At 42.0% G+C, this 21,867-nt stretch overlaps 1 protein-coding gene across 4 annotated transcripts in view; it reads right to left on the bottom strand.

Annotated features, from left to right (window-relative positions):
* Positions 1-21,867, bottom strand: part of CWH43 (cell wall biogenesis 43 C-terminal homolog) — a 54,123-nt gene that overhangs the window by 31,224 nt on the left and 1,032 nt on the right. Inside the window, exons 1-4 of one of the 4 annotated variants that reach the window (XM_037134594.2) lie at positions 7,437-7,679; positions 5,504-5,695; positions 1,749-1,869; positions 1,229-1,383 (exon numbers count right to left, since the gene is read on the bottom strand). In XM_037134594.2, coding sequence (XP_036990489.2) covers positions 1,229-1,383; positions 1,749-1,869; positions 5,504-5,695; positions 7,437-7,479 — 511 coding nt within the window. In that variant the 5' untranslated portion in view covers positions 7,480-7,679. Of the gene's footprint in view, positions 1-1,228; positions 1,384-1,748; positions 1,870-5,503; positions 5,696-7,098; positions 7,193-7,436; positions 7,680-21,867 lie in introns of those variants that run through there. The other 3 variants (XM_053654904.1, XM_053654903.1, XM_053654905.1) reach the window with 3 other exon arrangements.

Here is a 21,867-nt window from a genome sequence, read left to right as displayed (position 1 = left end):
GTTATATAAATGTGAGCATGGGGGGGAAAGCAGGAAGGAGCTGACAACTGGGTCACATCAATTTAAAACAGAGGCGAGAAAGAAGAAAACACAAGTCAGGAAATGTAAAAGACACCCTGAAGTTCAGATTTTTATCAGGCTGTACCTGCGAAACTTGCTGCCTGAGTTTCCACGTTCGGATATTAGTGTTTTATAAAATATAAAACATAGATTAGGGCACTAAACCAAGTTCTAAACTTTCTGACTCATATTAAGCTCACTGATCCATTCGCTCATATGATGTTCCTCTATTCTCACTAACCCCAACTCATGCCACAATTGAGGCCAGAGAGGGACTATACGAGCACTTTGTTCATGGTGAGCCCAAATCCTCTAAACGTCCATGAGTCTGTGAGATTTCTCCTGTGTTTACAAAAGGACAGTAACTCATTGAGAGTTACACAAAAAGCCAGGAGCAAATTAGTTAGAATCTAGTAACACTCCTCCTTTCTTTTCAGAAGGGTGTCAAGTTAGCATAAGAAGCCACATCCAAGATGGATATAAGTCTATCTTGGAGAAAGTCAGTTCCAGAGAGAAACAGGTGATATGAATGGTGGCATGAATGAACAATATTTTCCTTTCATGTCAAGTTTCAGATTTAGAGTTTAAGTGTCTCCTGACTCCTGGAAATAAAAAGCCCAGGTAGTTCCCACAGCCCTGGCTCACAAATAACTTCTTTTTTTTTAATTGACTGTGTTGGGGTGACATTGGTTCACAAAACCATACAGGTTTCAAGTGTACAACTCAATAAAACACCATCTGTACACCGCATCGTGTGCCCGTGACCCCAAGCAAAGCCTCTTTCCATTATGCGAGAGGTATGCTGAGCTCAGAGGAAGAGGGGTGAAGGATTCCCCTCCTTTTCCCTGGAGGTTCTGTCCAAGGAGAAGAGAAGAAAGAAAAAGGCTGAAACCTGCTGGAAGCATAGGGCTTCGCCTAACCTCCTCTCCACAGTGATTCAAGCCAGAGGCAGCTTTTTCTTTTCACCCCCTGTACGAGCAAGGGCAAGGTACCTTCTGCTCGGGCAACAGTTTACTGGCTGCACCTGTGAGTATTTCAGAGGGAGGAAAACTTGAAATAAAGAAATAGTGCAGCAAGACTATTATCTTCCCAAGATATGTTACATTCAGATCAGAAATGTAAACTACGCAAGAGAGAAAATCCCAAAATCAATCGGGCATACACTTACCTGTGGAAATGCGATCAAGTGTGGCTATGGTACTTAACGTCAGTATCACTCTGTTGGACAGCTGATAACTCCAAATTGGGTTTAGTGAAGTGTACCATATGCGGAGAACAATGAGAAGAATCTGTCCTGAAATGAATCCCCACATTCTGAGGTACCTGTAAGTGCAAAAATATGTATAACAACTTGTTATGTGGTTTCAATGGACTATATCCATCATGAATTTTCTAGTTTCATAGAATGAGTATGTGGAATAGTACGGCTGGTAATTTGCAGCAATATACATGACACAGCCCTTATCTAGTCCATTACCTAGGCAACTCGTCAAAATTCCTTCATTCTTAAAACATTAAGACTGATGGCAAGTATTCACGTCTGGATTTTGTGCAAAGGGGAAAAAAGGAGACGTCTACAAGGCCAGATGAAGGTAAATACTAGAACCTGGGACTCTTGGTCCCAACTTTCCCTTTGGTAATTGATCACTACACTTACTTATCTAGAGGGGCATAGGATACAAACATACCTTTGCAAACCACTTCCTGTCCACCATGTCACAGCTTGTACTATCAGCGAAGAAGACACACCAAGCGCGAGGACCACGAGCCGAAGTTTGGCATTTGGAGCCTGGAAGGAGGCTATGCTGCCTACAGACAAATGAAGGAGAACTAAGTATCTCTGGCAACCATGCATTGGTACGCAGTCTTCTGCGCTTCCTAACTACTGTGTCTGATATCATTTTCCTACTCCAGAAGATAGAGTTAATATCTAATTGCATGTGCATATAAATACATTTTATGATTTTACTAAGATATCATTCATGCCATAAAATTTACCATGTCAATGTGTACAATTTCATGGTTCTTAATACATTCACAAAGTTGTGTTACTATTACCCCTAATTCCAGAATATGCTCAGCACCCCAAGAAGAAATCCATGATTCCTCACTCACTCCTTTCTTCCTCCCCACCCGCTAGTACTTGTCTACTTCTTGTCCATATGAGATTTTTCTATTTTTAAAATTTCATATAAATGAATCATATAATATGTAGCCTTCTGTCACTGGCTTCTTTCACTTAGCATAATGTCTTCAAGATTTATACATGTTGTAGCATGTCTCAGTATTTCATTACTTTTTATGGCTGAATAATATTTCATTGCACGGATATACTACATTTTGTCTATCCATTTATCAGTCAGTGGGCATTTGGGTTGCTTCTAGTTTTTGGCTACTATTAAGTAATTCTGCTCTGGACATTTGTGTGCAAGGTCTCATGTGAACATATGTTTTCATTTTTCTTGCTCATATACCAAGGAATGGAGTTGACAGGTCATATTACAACATTTTTATGAACTGCCAAACTGTTTTCCAAAGCAACAGCACCATTTTACATTCCCAGCAGCAATGTGTGACTGTTCCAACTTCTTCAGATCCTTGACAACACTTATCATTGTCTTTTTTATTATAGTCATTCTAGATTGTCACAATCTTTAAGGCAAAAAGTAACCTAAATCAATAGGAGTATGAACAAGTTTAACAGTTAACTTCACAGTAATTAACCTTAAATATCTGAGATGCCAGAGGTAAGATAGCACATAACCTCAGCTCCTCTCTGTAGTTATGAAAGAATACCTTAGGACTCTTCAATGAAGTTGTTTCATTTCCTTAAGAAGCATCCTAAGGGAGTTTTAAGCCTAATCATGGCTTATTTCAACTTCAGTTTAGCATCCGAAAAGCTCAAGGATCACCTGGAAAAGTATCTGGCAGAAACTGGCTTCTTCATCCTCACTTCTGAGTCACTAATCAACCTTCTCAAATATAATTCTACCTCTACCCAAGATGATGAGTTTTATGGAGAAGGAGGTGAAAGGGGAACAATAGAAAGCATCCAAAATATCTCCCCACCCCCAAATTATTTAATATCACATCTCTTATAGCCACCAGAAGTTCCTGGGCCAAAGCTGAAGTTAAATAATAAAAAAACTGTCCCAGTAACTGCTCAGATGTTGGCATTGTAGATAAGACAGCATTGAGCAAAGGCAACAAAAGGTGCCAGTGATGAGACCACCCCCATAAAAGCCAACCAGGGGGCGGGATGAGAAAGTGAAACTTGCACAGCTTATGGAACGCGGTCAATAACGTTGTAGTAACTGCACGTTATGTCAGGTGGGTGCGAGACCTTATGGGCGAACCACTCTGTAAATTACATAAATGTCTCACCCTATGCTGTACACCTGAAACTATAATACTGAATGCCAACTGTCACTGAAAAGGATCTTAAAGTATATTAATTTTTTGAAAAATCTTACAGGAAATACAAGTATATATTTTCACAGGAAATGTGAAAATAAAACTTGCCACATGCAAGCCCTAATAATTCCCAGAAGGACACTGTAAGCCAATGGCAGTTGAAATCAGTTACTATATACTCAGTTTAGGACTGCTTCATTTCTATTATTTCTGGGACAGAAAATGTCACGGTCAGCTGACATGATTAAATAGCCTTGGATCTGCGTACATTTTTCAGTGGTCTTTACCAGTGTTCTTTTTGAGCCCAAGCTTTTTAAAAACCAGAATTCTAAATCTTGGTGGGTAGCCCTAGAATTCACTACATTAACTGTGTTCTGCCTTCTTCAGGGATGGACACACAAAAAAAGCAGAAAGCAATTTCCTAGTGATTCCTGTCAGCGTTTCTGAAATAAGTCAACTGACCATTTCCAGACAGAAGAAATACACGGCATGGTTCATAAACAAATGCCGCTGGGAAAACCCACCCAGGAAATCAGCTGTGGCCTGGCCCAGGGGAAGACATCAGAGCCTGCAGCCGCACGTCAACCAGACTGGAGTCTGATGGGGTTGTTGGTTTTTTAACCTCTTCTCCATGATCTCACCTTCTTACCTTTTTACCAACGCTACTTTGCCAAGGTCTCTCAATATTTACTGATATCAATATGCTCAATTCTTGGTGCACTAAGAATACATTTAAAGTTTTTTTAATTGCTATTTTTTGGGACAATGAAACAGTCTCAAGTTCAGAAGCAAAAAGAGGTATATAGTGCAAAGTTTTCCTTTTATTCCTGTCTCTATGTACCATATTTTTCACCCTGGAAGCAACTAAAATGCTATCAGATGCTTTAATCCTAAAGCTGTTTAATGTATGTTCAATTATACACTAAGTAGATTTTCATCTAACCTTATTTTACACAAATGTCAGTGTTCTGCACACTCTGTGGTGCTTCCCTTTTTTCACTTACTATATTTTGAAGAACATCCCATTTCATTACATAAATAATAGTTCTTATTACTTTTTATAGATGTCGAGTATTCCATAATAGTCCAAGTTTCATAACCAGAATTTATTTAATGTATCCTGCATAGGTGACATTAAGACTACTTCCAATCTTTCTATTAAAATATTGCTGCAATGATTAAATAGCCTTGTATTTTGGTCATTTTACACATATGCGAGTATCACTGTAAGCTATACTCCTATAGGTGGAATTGCTGGATGAAAGGATATGTATACATTTGCAATTTCATTAAGTACTGCTAAATTACCCTCCACGGAGGTTTGCCAACCTACATTCCCACCAACAGTGGGTGAGTGTTCACTTTCCCTCCTTACACTACAGCATAATCTCACTTTGTGTTTCTCATCCAATAGGTAAAACTATGTATAAATATACTGTGAGTATCATTTGTATTCTATACATTTTGGTATATTCTTAAGAACCAATCATACTTCCTTTCCAGTAAACCGATGGTTTACTTTGCCTCTTTTCTACTGAGTTGCTGGTCCTTTTTTTTAATTGAATTGTGAAAAACCCATATAATAGAAAGTTAGCCCTTTGACTGAAAGAGCTGCAACTATTTTTCCTAGGTTGTCACTTGACTTCGTTTACTATGGTTTTCATCATGCATAATTGTCATGTTTTTATGCAGTATCATTTAACACTTTTTAAGGGTTTCTGAGTTACATACATGTCACACCTGGGAAAAAAGAATACAACTTGTTCAAGAGCTGACCTGTTTACCAAGGTTTCTTTTCCCTCCTCATTTCAGTGATTTTTAAGGCTTTCCCAGTCTGATAGAGAAGTGAGAAATGTAAATACATTGGATTTTTGTCTGTTCTTCCAATTTTACTAGAATTCTTCTAAGATAGTAGTAAGAGAGAGAAGTGTTTCATTTTTCTTTGTTAATAATTTAGAATTAAAAAACTACATACTTTCACTTGATTTTTTTTAACTAAAAAAATGAAAAGAAATACTTTTAATCTTACCAACAGTAATCATCCGCAGCAGGGTGAGCATCCACTTCTTCTTCACCAATTTCCAGACAGAAGTAATCATTAGGAATGTGGGAGAAAGAAACGCTATGCTAAACCCTTCTAGCCCCGTGAGTTCCAGAGTTTGCAGAGGAAAGTAATAAATCATTGGGGCCAGGCCATGCAAGAGAGACCAAGAAACATATCCTAGAAAGAAAAAAAAACGTTAAAAAGATTTTTCAGAGAAAGGCAAACCTAGTCATTGTTTCAAGCAGTAGCCCTTCCCCTCCAGGGAGAGAAGGGCCGGCAACCAGCAGCCCTCCTGCGCCGCAGGTCTGGCCTTAAGGGGCTTCCAGTGAGAATATCCCTCTCTGCGCCTGTAGGCGAGGTGAGAACTGCTCCCTTCCGCTGCAGTGAGAGTCCCTGGGCATCACCCCTCCCTCGGTTCCTTTAACCTTGGCCACACCCCCATAGGTCATCCCTTTATAAAGCCTCTTCCTTTGGAACTTTCGGGTCAAATTTGGTTTCCTGTCAAGACTTTGACTGATAACATTTTCTTACCTTTAGCTGACTTCTAGAATGAGAAATATGAAAACTAACCAGAGCAACAAGGAGCGGCCTCGCTCCTCCCACTCCAGACTCCCCTCAAGGCAGGTCAGAGGCAGGTGGGTTAGTTAGCATTTTCCTGAGAGTGGACTGTTTCGCACCGGACCCTTAGGAAACGCTAGGCTGTGGTGGGATACCCAGATCTGAAGTCGGTTTCGTCTCTGCCAACTTAATCAGCAAAATAGCACTTCTAACCACCCTGGAGTTGTTCAGATTCAGTGAGACCAAGTACAAGGAGTACCTAGCACCCTAGGTACTAACAGTCAATCGCTTTGCATGGCCTTACTCATGAGATACAGGCTGAGCCAGAAAAATGGGTCCTCCGACACAGTAAGTTCTCAGGAAGGCGCCCCTCCCCGCCAGAGGCAATGCTCATTTCAGAATGAACGGCGAGATTCTAGCAGTCCCCCAAACATTTGTCTAGGAGTTCTGATTTTAATTACACAGCTCCAACAGAATCGCACCAATAATTGTTCTTGGGATTTTTGGTAAAGCTGCTAAGTGAGCCCACGGGATTCGAGTTCGCTGCCTCGTGCCAAATGCCCAAATGCGCAGCCTCCACCCGCGGCAGCCACTGCCTAGTGCGCTCACCCACAGCCATGGGAGAAAACGGGTGCGCTTTTCCTCCTGAAAACTAAAGTTCAGTACTGAATTTTATTTTTTAATGTATGTATTTTGTATTGATTATGTCATTACAGTTGTTCTATTCCCCCCTTCATTCCCCTCCACCCTACACCCCCCTCCCCCACCATTCCCCCCTTTAGTTTATGACCACGTGTCTCAAGTTCTTTAGATTCTATATTTCCCATACTATTCTTGCCCCCCATCTATTTTCTATCTACTGTCTATGCTACTTATTCTCTGTACCTTCTCCCCCCTTCTCCTCCTCCCACTCCCCTGTTGCTAACCCTCCTTGAGATCTTCATTTCTATGTTTCCACTCCTGATCTAGCTATTCAGTTAAACATAAAGATCGATCACGGGTGGAGGGCTAGGGGGCGGTACCAGTCCTGCGACCTGGAGGCTGACACGCGGAGAATTCGAGCGCCTTGGGTGCAATCCGAGACTGGCGTGGGAACTCGGAGGCACGGTCTTCCGCTGGCGCCTCACCTTTGGAACCTCAATCTAGGTCTTCCCCCTCAACCCCACCCCATCCCCGCCCCTGCGGTGGCAGAAGTTCCCAGGGGACGATAAGCATCTCTCCTCAGGGCACTGAGCGTACTTTTCTTCCTGGAGAAGCTCGGCCAAGCCAGCCGCCAAGCCAGCCCAGAGCTGCGACTTAGGGCCAGGCCGGGCCGGGGGACGGGGACACCGCCGACGCAGGGAGGGCGGCCTCAGCTTACCCAGAAGGGTCTCCAGGATGAGTTCTCTCCACAGGGAGCGCATGGCCGCTGCGTGGAGGGGCGAGGTCTGGGAAAGCTGCGGCGCAGGTCAGTCCTGCAGCACACACCGTGCACCCCTGACCGCCGCGTCCTCCTGGGCCCTGAGTCTGCGCCCCACGTCCCCTGGCTGAGTCCGCCTACACCACAGAGCTCAGGCTTGGGTGGGGCAGCAGCCCCCGCCCCACCACACCCAGCCCACGTGTGCGCGCTCCTTGCCCTGCACCGCTGTCTATGCGCCGCTTCACTGCCAAAGTGACTGCACACAGCAGAGGACTTGCGTCTGAGCGCGGGAACCCGGGAAACCCCACCATCCGGCAAAATGCAGGTAGTCTGGGGGGCTCCCAGAGCCGCCCGGGATGGAGCGCTGCCAGCGCACAGGAGGCCGGGAGCAAGTGCAACTAAGACCAGTGGTGGCCTGGTTTAAATAAGGCCCGCGGGGGTGCGTTGCGAGGAGACAGCAAAGGGGAAGGCTGGAGACTTAGAAGGGGGCAGCCTGAAAAACTGGGCTCTGGAGCTTTTGGCGAGCAAGTGTGAACAGGACCTTGGCATTCCCAAGGCTTGGGCAATGCCCCGGAGGCGAGCAGGCTCCAGCGAGAGCCACCTGCCTGCGCTCCTCCTTTCCAGCTCGGGTAGTGAACAAATTGCGTTCTGGAAAGGTGGTCAAAAAATTCTAGAAACTACAGGATTTTCACGGGTAGAGATGTGACAGCACTTGCTCAGGAGAGAGAAAATGGGTGCGGGTGGAAACTGCCCTCCTCAACTTTATGAATGAAGCTCTGAGGGGGCCAGTTCCTAAGGAGAAAGTTAAGAGCTGGTTGTAACGAACAATGGAGCTAGTGAACCAGACAGTTATTTCTCCATCAAATATTACCACACCCTAGAATGTCTTCCATGTTTTTAGAATCTTCTCAAAGCATTTTCTTTTTATTTGCTTTAAATTTGGGGGAAAGACTTTATCATTTCTCACTTCTGAAAAGTTTGCTCTGAAATTAAACAATGAGTCGTCTGAAAGTGTAAGAATCATGTAAGAGTAATTATTGCTGAAAGTCCAGAGCAGTTTTGAGCGAAGAGTTCTAAATAACTTAATTACTTACTAGGACTTACTTTGTCACAAGGTAAAGTTATGGATTAATGGAACAGAATCGAGAATCCAAAAATAAACCCTTCTGTCTGGGCTCAAGTGATTTTCAACAAGCTTCCAAGACAATTACTTGGAGAAAAAGGTCATCTTTTCAACCAATGGTTATGACAACTAAATGCCCACACAAAAAGGAATAAAGAGAGCCCTATCTCACATCATGCACAAAAATTAAAACAGATCAAAGACCTAAATATGAGAGATAAAACTATAAAACTCTCAGAAGAAAATATAGGAGTAAATCTTCATGATCTTCACTGAGGCATCGTAGATACATGATCTTCACTGGATTCGTAGATACATCACCAAAACCACGAACAACAAAAGACGGTAGAGGCACTGAACTTCATCAAGTTAAAAGTTTTTGTGCTTCAACAGACACCACCACAAAAGTGAAGAGACAACGCAGAGAATGGGAGGAAACCTGTATGAGTCATACATCTGGCAAAGAACTGGTATTCAGAAGATGCGAACACCCACACACCCCCATGGAATCACAACTCAGTCATTAAAAGACCACCCGATTTAAAGACGAACCAAACATTTTATAGAACTTTGTCCTAAGAACATCTACAAGTAGCCAATAAGCAGAGGAAAAAATATTCAGTGTCATTTTCTTAGGAGAATGAAACTCAAAATACAACGAGAAACCACTTCACACTCACTAAGATGGCTGTAATCAAAAAGTTAGATAATGTAACAAGTGTTGACAAGGGTGTGGAGAAAGTGAACCTTTCAACGTTGCTGGTGAGGATGCAAAATTGAGTAGCAACTTTGGAAAACAGCATGGTAGTTGTCTCAAATGATGAAAGGAGTTACCATATAACCTAACAATTCTACTCATACGTATATGCACCCAAGAGAAATGAAAACCAATGTAATCTGTGCACAAATGTCTACAGAAGCATTATTCATAATAGCCAAAAAGTGGAAACAACCCAAATATGCAACAATTGATGAATGGATAAAGAAATTATGGTATAGCCATGTAATAGGATATTATTAAGCAGTAAAAGAGAATGGAGTACTGGCATATGCTACAATGTGGATGAACCTTGCAAACACCACGCGAGGTGAAAGAAGACAGTCGTGAAATAAATCACATATTGTATGATCCCACTAATATACAATGCTCTGAACAGGCAAATTTATAGTGGCCTAGGTATGTTAGTGGTTGCTTAGAGCTGGGAAAACAGGTGGTAAAAGGAAAGGAATTAGTAGGGGTGTAGTTTCTTTCAAGAGGGAGATAAAAATCTAAAATTAGATTGTATTATTGGTTGCACAACTCTGTGAATATATTTAAGAAACATTGCATTGTTCATGTTAAATTATATGGTGTATGAATTCTGTCTCGGTAGGGCATTTTTTAAATGCAACTCATTCTAGTTATATTTTGAAAAATGTTTTGGCTAGGTTATAGTCATTTAGTATCAGGCAGTCTTTAATGCGTGAAGGACTTTAATGACTAAAAGTGTGAGACACTACGTTTTCCTTCCTCTCTGCCCGCATAGGTTTATTTTCTGTGGACCCATATTAAAAAGCATCTATTTTGCCCTGGCTGGTGTAGCTCAGTGGATTGAGCACAGGCCTGTGAAGCAAAGAATTGTGGTTCAATTGCCAGTCAGGGCATGTGCCTGGGTTACAAGCCACGTTCCCAGTGGGGGACACATGGGAGGCAACCACACACTGATGTTTCTCTCCCACTCTTTCTCCTTCCCTTCCCCTCTATCTAAAAATGAATAAATAAAATATTTTTTAAAAAGCATCTATTTCATTGCTATGTATACCTACTAGGTACTCTTGAAAAGTTTGTCCTTTTCAAAGCTAAGAGTTAGGAAAAGCTTTGCTTCTACTAAGGAGACAGTGTATTTTCTCTCCCAGTCAGAACTCAGTTTTTAGTCTTAGTGTTTTACTTTTCTTCTCTTGTACAGATAGATCATGGCTAACTTCAAAGGGGGGTTAGAAAAAATGTATTCTAGTTGTAAGCCAAGAAAGAAAAGAAACCAAGGTGTGGTAAGCAGCTGTCTGTCTTTGCCATAAAAACCTACTTTGTACATAGTGTCATTTTGAGGTTTAAGTAGGTCAAGTACTGAGGCACTGAGCATATCACCTATGGTACTCACAAGTACTCACAAGTATTGAATAGTAACTTGCATTATTATCTGTATACCCCTCATAACGTTTGGCCTTGGGCTAAGCATATGGTAGGTAAGCACATTTGGCAACTACATCAATAGCCTCTCCATCCTGAGATTATTTTAATTGCTTTCCCTAATTCATCTTTATTTTTTTCCAACTGCAGAGACAAGAATGGCACTTAGTATGCCAGAGGGGATTTCATCAGAGTTTCCCCCCTTTCTACGAAGGGATAATAATGTTTCGGTAGTGTTTGCCAAAAAATGTTTTCGATTTACTGTTTTGCTCCTCTGCGGCACATTGTGGGAAAATTTATCATGATTTCTGATCCTTTCCTACATACAATAGCTTGTTAAGTTTGAATTATTGTTCCAATGGCTGGTTAATTACAAAGTTGCTTTTAATTTCATTGTCAAATACCATAAATCAAATGCAATGTTTATTTGAGCTTATTTTTACAAACTTTATTTTTAGTTTTGATTTTAAAGAGTGGGGAGGAAGGGAGAAGGAAAAGTAGAGAAACATCATTATGAGAAAGGAACATTGATTGGCTGCCTTCTGTACAACCCGAACTGGGGACCAAACCTGCAACCCAGGCATGCGCCCTGACATGGAATTGAACCAGCAACCTTTTGGTTTGCAGAATGAAGCCCCACCAACTGAGCCACAGTAGACAGGGCTCATTTGAACTTTGAACTGTCTCGCTCTCTGCTCAATTTCATTGCTATGTAACCACTGGTACTGTATAATTTTTACTCATGACACAGGGTAAGAGTCACTGTGTAACTGATAACAGCAATACCCAGTTTGACCTGCTCTGTGAATGTATCTACCCATTATATGTAAATCCACTGCTGCCACCTTGATTTGAATATTTGCAGTCTGTCTGGTCGTCATTTAATTTCCAAAGGCATGATCTTCTCATTTTTGTCAGAATCTCTCCCTTGACCTCAAGTTGCCATTTGCATTCTTATTTCACATGGAAATGAATGGGGTCCATTATGGCCCTGCCCACGGTTCTTTCTTCCTCCCTATTTCTTGGAACAAGAGCACATCAAGTTCAGTCAGAACATGCTGAGACTATTTTTCATTTTATCAAAGATCAGACTCTCTAATACAAGACAACATTTTTGTGGTATAATAATGATCTTCTGGCCTAGAGAAGCGACAGAAATGTTTTTCTTTGAAGAGCTGATAAACAGAAACCCTTTCATGTCACTTTAAGCTCTTGCTGATCTTCATTAACTTTTCAAAGCACCTGTACCACTGGAGGATCAGCCAAGTGTGCATTTTCTGACGACAGATGTTTCTTTCTCACCCACCTGCCACATCTATGGTGGGTCTGCTGCAGCAGCGCCCCACTGTCCTGAATCTGGGGCTCAGGCTGAGTGAGTAGCCTCTGCCCACAGGTCTCACGGAAGACCACTGCCCTTCCGCTCCCACGCAGCGAGCCCACGGCCAGACCAACCGCGTGTGGCAGTGCCCATTCAAAAGAGCTGGGAAGTGTTTGTGAACCCTGATGTGATCCATCACGACCCTTCTTTTTTCTAAGAATTTATAGTATAGCTCCATCACTTTTATTTTTAATTAGCAATTGGATATTAGTTATTTAATTATTACCTATGAATAACTGCTTTTTTGCCTAATATTCATACATGGGGAATATTTTCTCATGGCAATAAATGATCTGCAGGTAACTTCCAATGGCTGTATAGTATTCCATAACATGATTATAGGTAATTTACTTAGCCATTTGCTTTTTGATGGATTTAGGTTGCTTTCTTTATGGTAATATTAGGGATAATACTCCCAACCTAAAAACAAACAAACTAAAAAATGAACACTTTTCCTTTGCCATACAGTTCATTCGAAGGAGTTCATGTGTCTCCAACAAAATGAAAGAAGTAATGAACTTCTCTAAAAAGCTCATCAGCTTGGCTCTGAGCTCTCTGAGATGGTCCTTGGCTCTGTTTTAGCTAGAGTCTTCAAGATACTGGCTTTACATTTTTATTTTGTTGATTCTAGAGAGAGGGAAAGGGAGGCAGAGAAATGTCAGTGTGAGAGAGAAGTATCAATTGGTTGCCTCTTGCACGTGCCCAGACTGGGGACAAAACCCACCACCCAGGCATATGCCCTGACCCATAATTGAACCTGTGACCTCTCAAGTGTGTGGGATGACATGTAACCAACTGAGCCATCACTAGCCAGGTATTGTTTGAGATTATCAGACGTTGTGACTATGAAGAAATAGAAGAGTGCACTTTGTCTGCCTCTCTGCACTTTGGACAAGTTCCTTTCCCTGAACGGACAGAAAGTGAGAGCTCCCCATAGCAGAGAAAGTTAACTGTCTGCCAAACAGTCCTGCCTGTCCTCCACTGTCCGCAGAACAGAGTTGCTGCTGGACAGGAGCTGCCAACCCAGGGCTGCATTTCTCAGTTTGCTGCCATCTCCATGGGGCCTTGTGTGACTGGCTCTCACCAATGGGGAATGACCAAGTGACCTGCGTCTCTATTTAAAAGTGCTGCTTTTCCTCCCTTTTTTCTTTTCTGCTATGATAATAAGGCAGTGGGGAAGGGCTGAGCCACAGGACAGAGGGAACCTGGGTCCTTGAATCACTGCCAGGAGGAAAGTTAGCCCATTGACTGCAAACTCTGACCTTGAACTGTTACGTGTGATTAAGCCACTGAAATATTGAGGTTTATTCACACAGACCTAGCACTGCCCAAACCAATGCACCCACATTCAAGTTTTCCCCTAGAAGTTATGGGAGTATAAAAATTAAAGGGGATTCTGTTGAGCATTCATCCTATGCCACTCTGGGCACAAGAAAGGGAAAAAGGAGAATAATCGGGTTACAAAATGTGAGTGTGGAACTTAAACTGATTTCTTTTCTAGGAATTGCTGCCTCTGAGGAATATTTGTTCAGTAAACACCATCCAGGGAAATCAGTACAACCAGGGATCCAGTTTTCTCCACCCTCAGACTCTTCTGTCAGATTTTTGACCAAGGTTACATGTGAAATCACCACATTTTTTTCTGAACTGGAACAGTGTGGAACATACTGTACCAGTAAGAGTGGACCTTGGAGATAAACCAACCTGCATTTCAATTCCATGGATTAGCTCATGGCTAAACTTTCAAGAACACTAGCCAATGTCACGCTGTATCTGAGGAGAGACCCTGCTCTGCACTGAGCACTGAAAGCCACACTTTGCTCCACTGCCATTTCCATGCCAGGAACTCAACCATCTACAACTACTCTGTTCCCAGTGTCAAAGCCACCAGTGCCCCCAGACCTTGCCTCCAGAGAGGGCAGGTGAGTTTAGGCCCCTCGGGAAACTGACATCAAGGCGGGATGAGAAGGAGAAGAAATTTATGAGAAAAATGCCTGCGAAAGACAAAGAGGGAGCGGGCAAGAGTAGGGGGAGATCCTGAAGACCATGACGCAGGCCTAACATCTGCGAAAAAAAGGCGAAAGGAAGGGGCTTGGGTATGAAGAACATCAGACAGCAGCGACCTCTCGGAAGTCTCTGCCAGGTGGAATGGGAGCCTATTCAAGTGTCCTGCATTGGAGAAGAATGGCCCAGCTCCTGTACCTGCCCTGTGCCCATTCATTGAAGGGAGCTGCCTGGTTAGGGCAGAGACATGGAGAGAATGGTGCAGTGGAAGCCAAATACTGTTGTTTAATTGTACTTCTCGCAGTAGGTTCTCTTGAAGGAAAAGCCAAGTGGCACACCCCCATGCTGCCAAAGGAGTGCTCCTGCCTTTTCCTTTGACATTGCTGGCTCCTGAGTCGAAGTCTGATGGGTGGAGATTAGACCATGTCTCCCTGCTGCAAGAAAGCCTGGGGGAGCGCCAAAGGAGGAAATAGACTCCTTAGATGTAGATCCAAACAAGTAAGTGTAGAAGCATGCAACACACTTGGCCCAATGCCTGGCCCCGCATGTATGGGAGCTGCTCTCCTCACTAAGGACGTTGAGAGTGTCTGCAAAGGTGATGGAAGGGAGGTTGAGTCAGTCTCTCCTGGGTTCAGATCTTGACTCCAGCCTTGCAGCAGAACTGGGCAGGTATTTTAACCTTTCTGAGCCTCTGTTTCCTCACCCGTAAAGCCTCCTATGCAGAGTCGTTGTGAGGATTTGTGTCACTCTGTTGGTCCAGAGTGGGCTCTGAGAAAAGAGTGCTCTAGTTACTTTGTAGTGAACAGAGTAAGAAGCACCAAGATCAGAGGGTAAACTCTGGGGGGAGCACTATGCCGTGTTGGTCCCACTAGGCCTGTCACTCAGTATGGCCCAAGCCCTAAATAGATATTTGTCGCTGACTGAATAAATGAGTGAGTGAGTGAACACAGGTTTCTTATTGGTTAATAACAAAGACAAAGCTGCAAAAATCATTTTAAACTAGGATTTTGTTTTGAAGATGAATTCTTCCTACTAATGTCCTCCCTTCTCCTTATTTTTTCCTAATGTTTTTGCATTCAATCCAACCTCTCCAAGGAGCTTAGAGGTTAGATACTTGAACAGTTTTTTTTTATTTCATTCATTTAATCTTTATTCTTAACATTTCAAGAGTCACGTGGTAAGGACAAAGCATCTTTTCCGCCCTTCCCTTGACCCCCATCCCTGAGACAACCAGTTTTGACTCCTCAGCTGTTTTTTGTGCGTTTACTTCCATTTCTTACAAAAAATTAGACACTGTTACTTTTCTTTATTGTAGAACATGGGTATTCAAATCTCTTCTTCCTATACACACATACTTACTCCCTCCTTTCATCCAATATATGGGTCTCGGTTAAATCACAAAATTTTACTAAATCAATCTGTGTGTTTATTGTATTACAATTATGTCACTGCCAAGCCATACAGAATATTGTGATCCCATTTTATTTCTTACACAATCTTTGTGTGCTCTTTAGTTTATAATTATTTTTTTCTTTTACTTACCTGTGACGATCACACATCCATTCCCAAACCGTCTTCCAGAGCTATGGAACCTGCTGAGAGTCACACTCGCGAGGCCCTTTCCCAGTCCCCTGCCCCCCCTGGAGCTGTGGTCCCCACTCCAGTCCGCACAGGCTGCTTTCCAGGCCACCGCAGAGTGGTCGTCCTGGAGTTTCTCTTCAGCCCGATTCGAGGAATTGCTTTCGTCTCTCTCCTGTGTTGAACTCCTTATTTCCCAGATTCCACGTCTGTCCCTTAATTGGTTTAGTCCAGTGGCTTCCTGGGAAAGAGTACGTGGGAAGTAAGCTGTCCCGTATTGTGTATTTTCTGAGGTGACAAGTGCCATTGCCCTGTCAGTGTGATCCACGGAGACTGAGAGGTTGTTAGAACAGGAAATTCCTTATTGCAATTATTCATCCCAAGGTCTGCGCAAGTGTGACAGAAGTTCAGAAACAACAGTGGCTTGAACACAGTAATCTTTGTCTCCCTCACACAAATGTTGGCCTAAGTAACCCTGGGCTGGTATGAGGGCTTCACAGTCATCGGGAATCCAGGTTTTTTCTATCTTGTTTCTCACCATCCTCAACAGGCAGATTCTGCTTCGTGACTCAAGATAACTTCAGCTCTAGGCTTCCAATCCTCATTTTAGCCAAGAATAAGAGCAGGGAAGAAGAAAGGACACCCTCGAAGGACATTTTCTAGAAGCTGCACACACTGCTTCCACTTACAAGCCATTGACCGGAACTTAGTCTTAGGATTACATTAATGCTCTATGCTATTACACTTGGTTTCTAACCTTATTTTCATGGTGCCTCCCATAGACTTTATTGGACCTCTGTGTCTGCATCATTACTATTATTTGATTTTAAGCACATGATGTGTAGTAAACATGCCTCTTAATACTTATGACTTCTATACCTTTGAGTTGTTGCTGCCATCAACCAACACTTCTGTTTTACAGGTTAGACTATGTTTGAAGCTCAGCATCATCACGTCCCCCAGAAGAAATCCACCCTGCCATATCCTCTTCCAACCATGTTGTCTGACAAGGTTCAGACATGGAGGATTCGAGTTCAAGGAATTTGTCTCCCCGGAGGAGAATGTGGCATCAAAGATGGGTTAACAATTGGCTGTTTTATTTTAATTATTTTACTCTTGCTACTGAATACAGACATTGTACTGTACTTACTTATTCCTGTGAAAATCACCCAAGAGGAAGGGACGGTTCAGGGGAAAACATTAGTATTCCCCACGGAACTGCCTGAAAGGATGGAAAAATCCCCACAGATTCCCTTCTCCCTTGTAGAGGGGAGTACAACAGCCAGGGTGATATAGTTGTCAACCATAAGGGAAAACATGTCAAGGTGTATAAATTACCCTGGTTTGAGCAACTTAAAGCGATCAGGACCGCCATAGTGTACCATAAATAAGAAAAACAAGTTAGATCTCTTAAATCAACAGTTAAGGCCAGTTAATAAAGAACCAGGTTATTGTTGCAAACACAGGTTGTGCTGCCAACAGTTGAGGGAAGAACAGATTAGACTTTCCCATGACTGTTCCCTACCCACAGATACAAAGGGTATTCTAAGAAGACAAGTAAAAACTATATAGACCCAGGGATACGGTCAGGACAGTTGAGATGCATCTGCAAGGCAGAGGCAACTGTGCCTGATTTCCTGTCCATCTCTCCTTACATGTTTGTTTGGGTGATCAAAAGGTGGTGGGATTGTTAGACACTTGTATTTCAGGTTCATTGATTCGCATAATTCCAATGAAGTGGTACAAAATAATTTCTTGACCAGAGAACAAAGTCCCTGCATGTCTAAAAGTTGTTAGAGTAATAGCCCCTCCTTTACCTTGAGTAAGAATATATATCAGACAAGCATAAAAAATAACAAAAGCTGGCTAGTTATTACAAACTAAACACGTAGAAACAGTTACTAAAGAGTCAGAGTTTATAGTACACAGAGAAACATTTTAGACAGAAAAGGCTAGATAGCTAAGTTAGACATCACAAAGGCCTTATAATAAATCTCCTATTGCCTCTACTCAATCTAGTGTATCCTTTTGCCCCATGACAAATTCTGAGAAACTTTAATATACAATAAGACATTCAAATTTTGTACATATAGCTACTTCTAATTGTCTGATTTATGGCTCTCCTGGTCAAAATAATCTTTGTTTATTATAACTGAATCTATGGGAACTTTCATACTTTTCCTGGTTACCTTTGTATTGACTTTTTCTGCTTAACTGATCATGCTATGCTGCAAATGTTAATCACTACCTAAAATGAAAATATAAAAACCTGCTTGTACTTGCAGTGAACAGAGCTTCACTGTCCTTTGAGGCGTGTTGTCATCTGTTACCCAGCGCCAATGCCTTACCCACCTTTCAGGAACTCCTGGACCCTGCTGCGACTGGTCCCCAGCACCACCCCACAAATTAGTAATGGTTTTTGAAGTGTGGCTTGGTTGTCTTCTAAGGAGACTTTGTCCATGTTGGTGGCATTAGCTTCAGAATTATTTTTAGCTTCATTGGTGGTGGAGACCATGTAATGTAACAGTGTACTCAGCCCACACAGAGAGCATACATCAAGTTTTATATTGGGTGATGGGGAGGCTGTGCCACTAGACCCCACAGGACACCCACTACAGTAGGCCACACTACCAAGACACGGAGTTCAAAAAGCTCTACCTAATACATAGAAACAAACACAGGGAGCCTGCCAAAATGAGGAGATAAAGAAACATACCCCAAATGAAAGAACAGATAAAAAATCCAAAAAAATAGCTTAACAAAATGGAGATAAGCAATCTATCAGATACAGAGTTCAAAACACTGGTTATAAGGATGCTCAAGGAACTTAGTGAGAACCTCAACAGCATAAAAAAGATCCAGTCAGAAACAAAGGGTACACTAATTGAAATAAAGAACAATTTACAGACAAAGTACAGTAGGAGTGGATGAGGTTAAGAATCAAATCAATGATTTGGAACATAAGGAAGCAAAAAAATAATAATAATAATAACCAATGAGAACAACACGGAGAAAAAAGAATCCAAAAAATCAGGATAGTATAAGCAGCCTCTGGAACAACTTCAAGAGGCCCAACATTCACATCATATGGGGTACTGGAAGGAGAGAACAAACAGTAAGAAATTGGTAATACATTTGAAAAATAATGAAAGAAAACTTCACTAATTATGCAAATAAAATAGACATGCAGGCCCAGGAAGCACAGAGAATCCCAAACAAGATGGATACAAAGAGGCCCATGCCAAGACACATCATAATTAAAATGCAAAAGGTTAAGATAAAGAGAGAATCTCAAAAACAGCAAGAGAAAAGAATTAGTTACCTACAAAGGAGTTCCCATAAAACTGTCAGCTGATTTCTCAAAAGAAACTTTGCAGGCTAGAAGGGATTGGCAATATTCAAAGTCATGAGAAGCTGGGAACTCCAGCCAAGATTGCTCTACCCAGCGAAGCTATCATTTAGAATCAAAGGGCTGGTAAAGAGCTTCCCAGGCAAGAAAAAACTAAAAGAGTTCATTGCCACCAAATTATTATTATGTGGAATGTTAAAGGGACTTATTTAAGAAAAAGAAGATAAAAACTATGAACAATAAAATGGCAAAAATACATACCTATCAACAACCGAATAAAAAAAATAAATAAAGCAAACAAGAACAGAGACAGAATCATGGATACAGAGAGCAGTCTGATGGTTGCCAGATGGGTGGGGAGATTGGGGGGAATGGGTAAGGAGGTGAGAGGATTAAGAAGTACAAATAGGTAGTTACAGAATAGCCACGGGGATATAAAGTGCAGTATAGAAAATGGAGAAGCCAAAGAACTTATATGCATGACCCACGAACATGTACAACGGTGGGAGGATGGCCTGAGGGAGTGAGGACTGCTGGGTGGAAGGGGGGAAAATGAGACAACTGTAATAGCATAATCAATAAAATATAATTATTTTTTTATTTTATAGTACAATAATCTGACTAATTCATATTCAAACAAAGTAGCTGTTTATAACTGTAACGATGCTTTCTTGTTGGTTGCACATGGCTAGCTCCCCAGAGGAGAGGTTGGGCATGTCAGCTAAAGGTACAAGGTTTCTTTTTGGGTTGATCAAAACATTTCAAAATTGAGGGTGGTGGAGGTTGCATAACTCTGAATACACCAAAAATCGTCGCATTGTTTACTTTAAATATACAATTTAAATTTAAATTGATTTATTAATTTAACTTAAAACTGAATTTTATCGTATGTGAACTATATCTCAATAAAGCTGTTTTTTAAAAACCCTTATAAGTTATAGAATTAATGCCCTGGCTGGTGTGGCTCAGTGGCTTGAGCTCAGGACTGTGAAGTAAAGTGTTGCCAGTTCGATTCCCAGTCAGGGCACATGCCTGGATTTTGGGCCAGGTCCCCAGAAGGGGGCGCACATGAAGCAACCACACATTGATGTTTCCCTCTCTTTCACCCTTCCTACCCCTCTCTTTAAAAATAAATACCTAAAATATTTTTATAAGTTATAAAATTGCCTTGTGTACCTATAAAAGAGTTAGCGTAAGACCTTTGATTTATCTACCAGAAGCCAAGTTAAGCTTGGGCCCTGTGGGAGTGATGATCACAACAGTTACGAGCACGCCCACAGACGACAAGGCACGTTGCGGTCCTGCAGCAGCAGAGGACCCTCAGAGACCACCAGAAACAACCACTGTGACCTGGGTCGCCAGGGTTTCTCAAAGAGTTGAAAGGGAATCAATCCCGTTAGCTCCTGTTAAGAAAACCTGCTTGAGCGAACATTTTCAGTATAATAAAAAAAATAAAAGGGCCTTGAGGAACCTTGAGTTCACATTCTCATATAAGTATTAGGTTATCTTTCATTTACACACAGTCGAGGGCACCATCTCAGCACAGTTTTAAAAACAAAGGCTCGCTTAGAAGACAGACCTGGAAAATATAGTTCAGCAGTTTCTTTGATTTATGCGTTTGAACTTACTCATTCTAACATTTCCCGAGGCCTTCTGTGTGGGAGGGGCTGTGGTCATCCCTGAGTGCACAGAGAGGGTCAAGGCAGTCCCCGGAAGGAGGGGCTCCCGGCCCAGTGGTGGAGTCTCCAACTCTCAGGTAAAGTGTGAAAAGTGCTGCTGGGGATGGAGGCCCAGGCTCTCAGGAGTGAGTCAGCCTGGGCCACCCCACCCCTCACCCAGAGGCAAGGCTGTGATGATCTATTTACTCACAGCTAATTGTGGTGCTCACTTACCTGCCCAAACCTCCACTTTCCCACCTGCAAAGTGAAGCCAATTGTTGAACACCAGAAGTAATTGCACCTGTGCACCAACTGGTCTAACTTGAAAGAGATACAGATCAAACCTTCATCATGCTATGAGCTAGTTCCCCTAGAAGACTGAGACCTGATGCATAAATTTCTGCAAGTAGCTATGTATATACAAGAACTTCATTAGTATCATCAGATTTGTCATTTGAGTAGTCATCCAATAAAGACTAATTGAGCATCTGTTATTTGTGCTTCTCAAACTGGAATACACAACACAAATGAGCAACAGTGTATCAGAGGATATATTCAGCAACTCACCTTGCAAAGCATTAAGTTTACTCAGTGTATGCTTTTAGGCAGTGTATGCACAAAATTAATAACATTTTTGTGTTAAAACGAATAGAATATGCGTATGCTCCAGAGAAGGATGAAAACATATGTGACGTTTTAGGACGAAGCATTTGGAGCTCACAGTAGACTTCTTTAATATGTCTCCTAGAATTCATGGGAGGTGATTTGTTCCTTCTCTTCTGCCATTAATAGCTTCTTTTTTTAACTTTTCAATTACAGGTGACATTCAATATTATTTTACATTAGTTCCAGGTGTGCAGCATAGTGGTCAGACAATTATATAATTTATGAAGTGAGCCCTAGGTATTCCCAGTACCCACCTAGTACCATACCACACTACAGTTATTAGCGTAGTGTCCACTGTATTCCCTGCGCTGTACTTTACGTCCCCATGACCATTCTGTAACTACCAATTTGTCCTTCTGAATACCTTCACCTTTTTCACCCAGCCCCCCAACCCTCCTTCCCTCTGGCAACCCTCCTCAGTTTGTTCTCTGTTGTATTTGTTAATATATTGTATTCTCTAGATTTCACA

This window comes from Artibeus jamaicensis, unplaced genomic scaffold, assembly GCF_021234435.1.
Source record: "Artibeus jamaicensis isolate MK-2021 breed Jamaican fruit bat unplaced genomic scaffold, CSHL_Jam_final contig_889, whole genome shotgun sequence".
Taxonomy (NCBI): Eukaryota; Metazoa; Chordata; class Mammalia; order Chiroptera; family Phyllostomidae; genus Artibeus; species Artibeus jamaicensis.
Note: the sequence above shows the minus strand (reverse complement) of the source record. Positions and strands in the feature narration are given on the sequence as shown.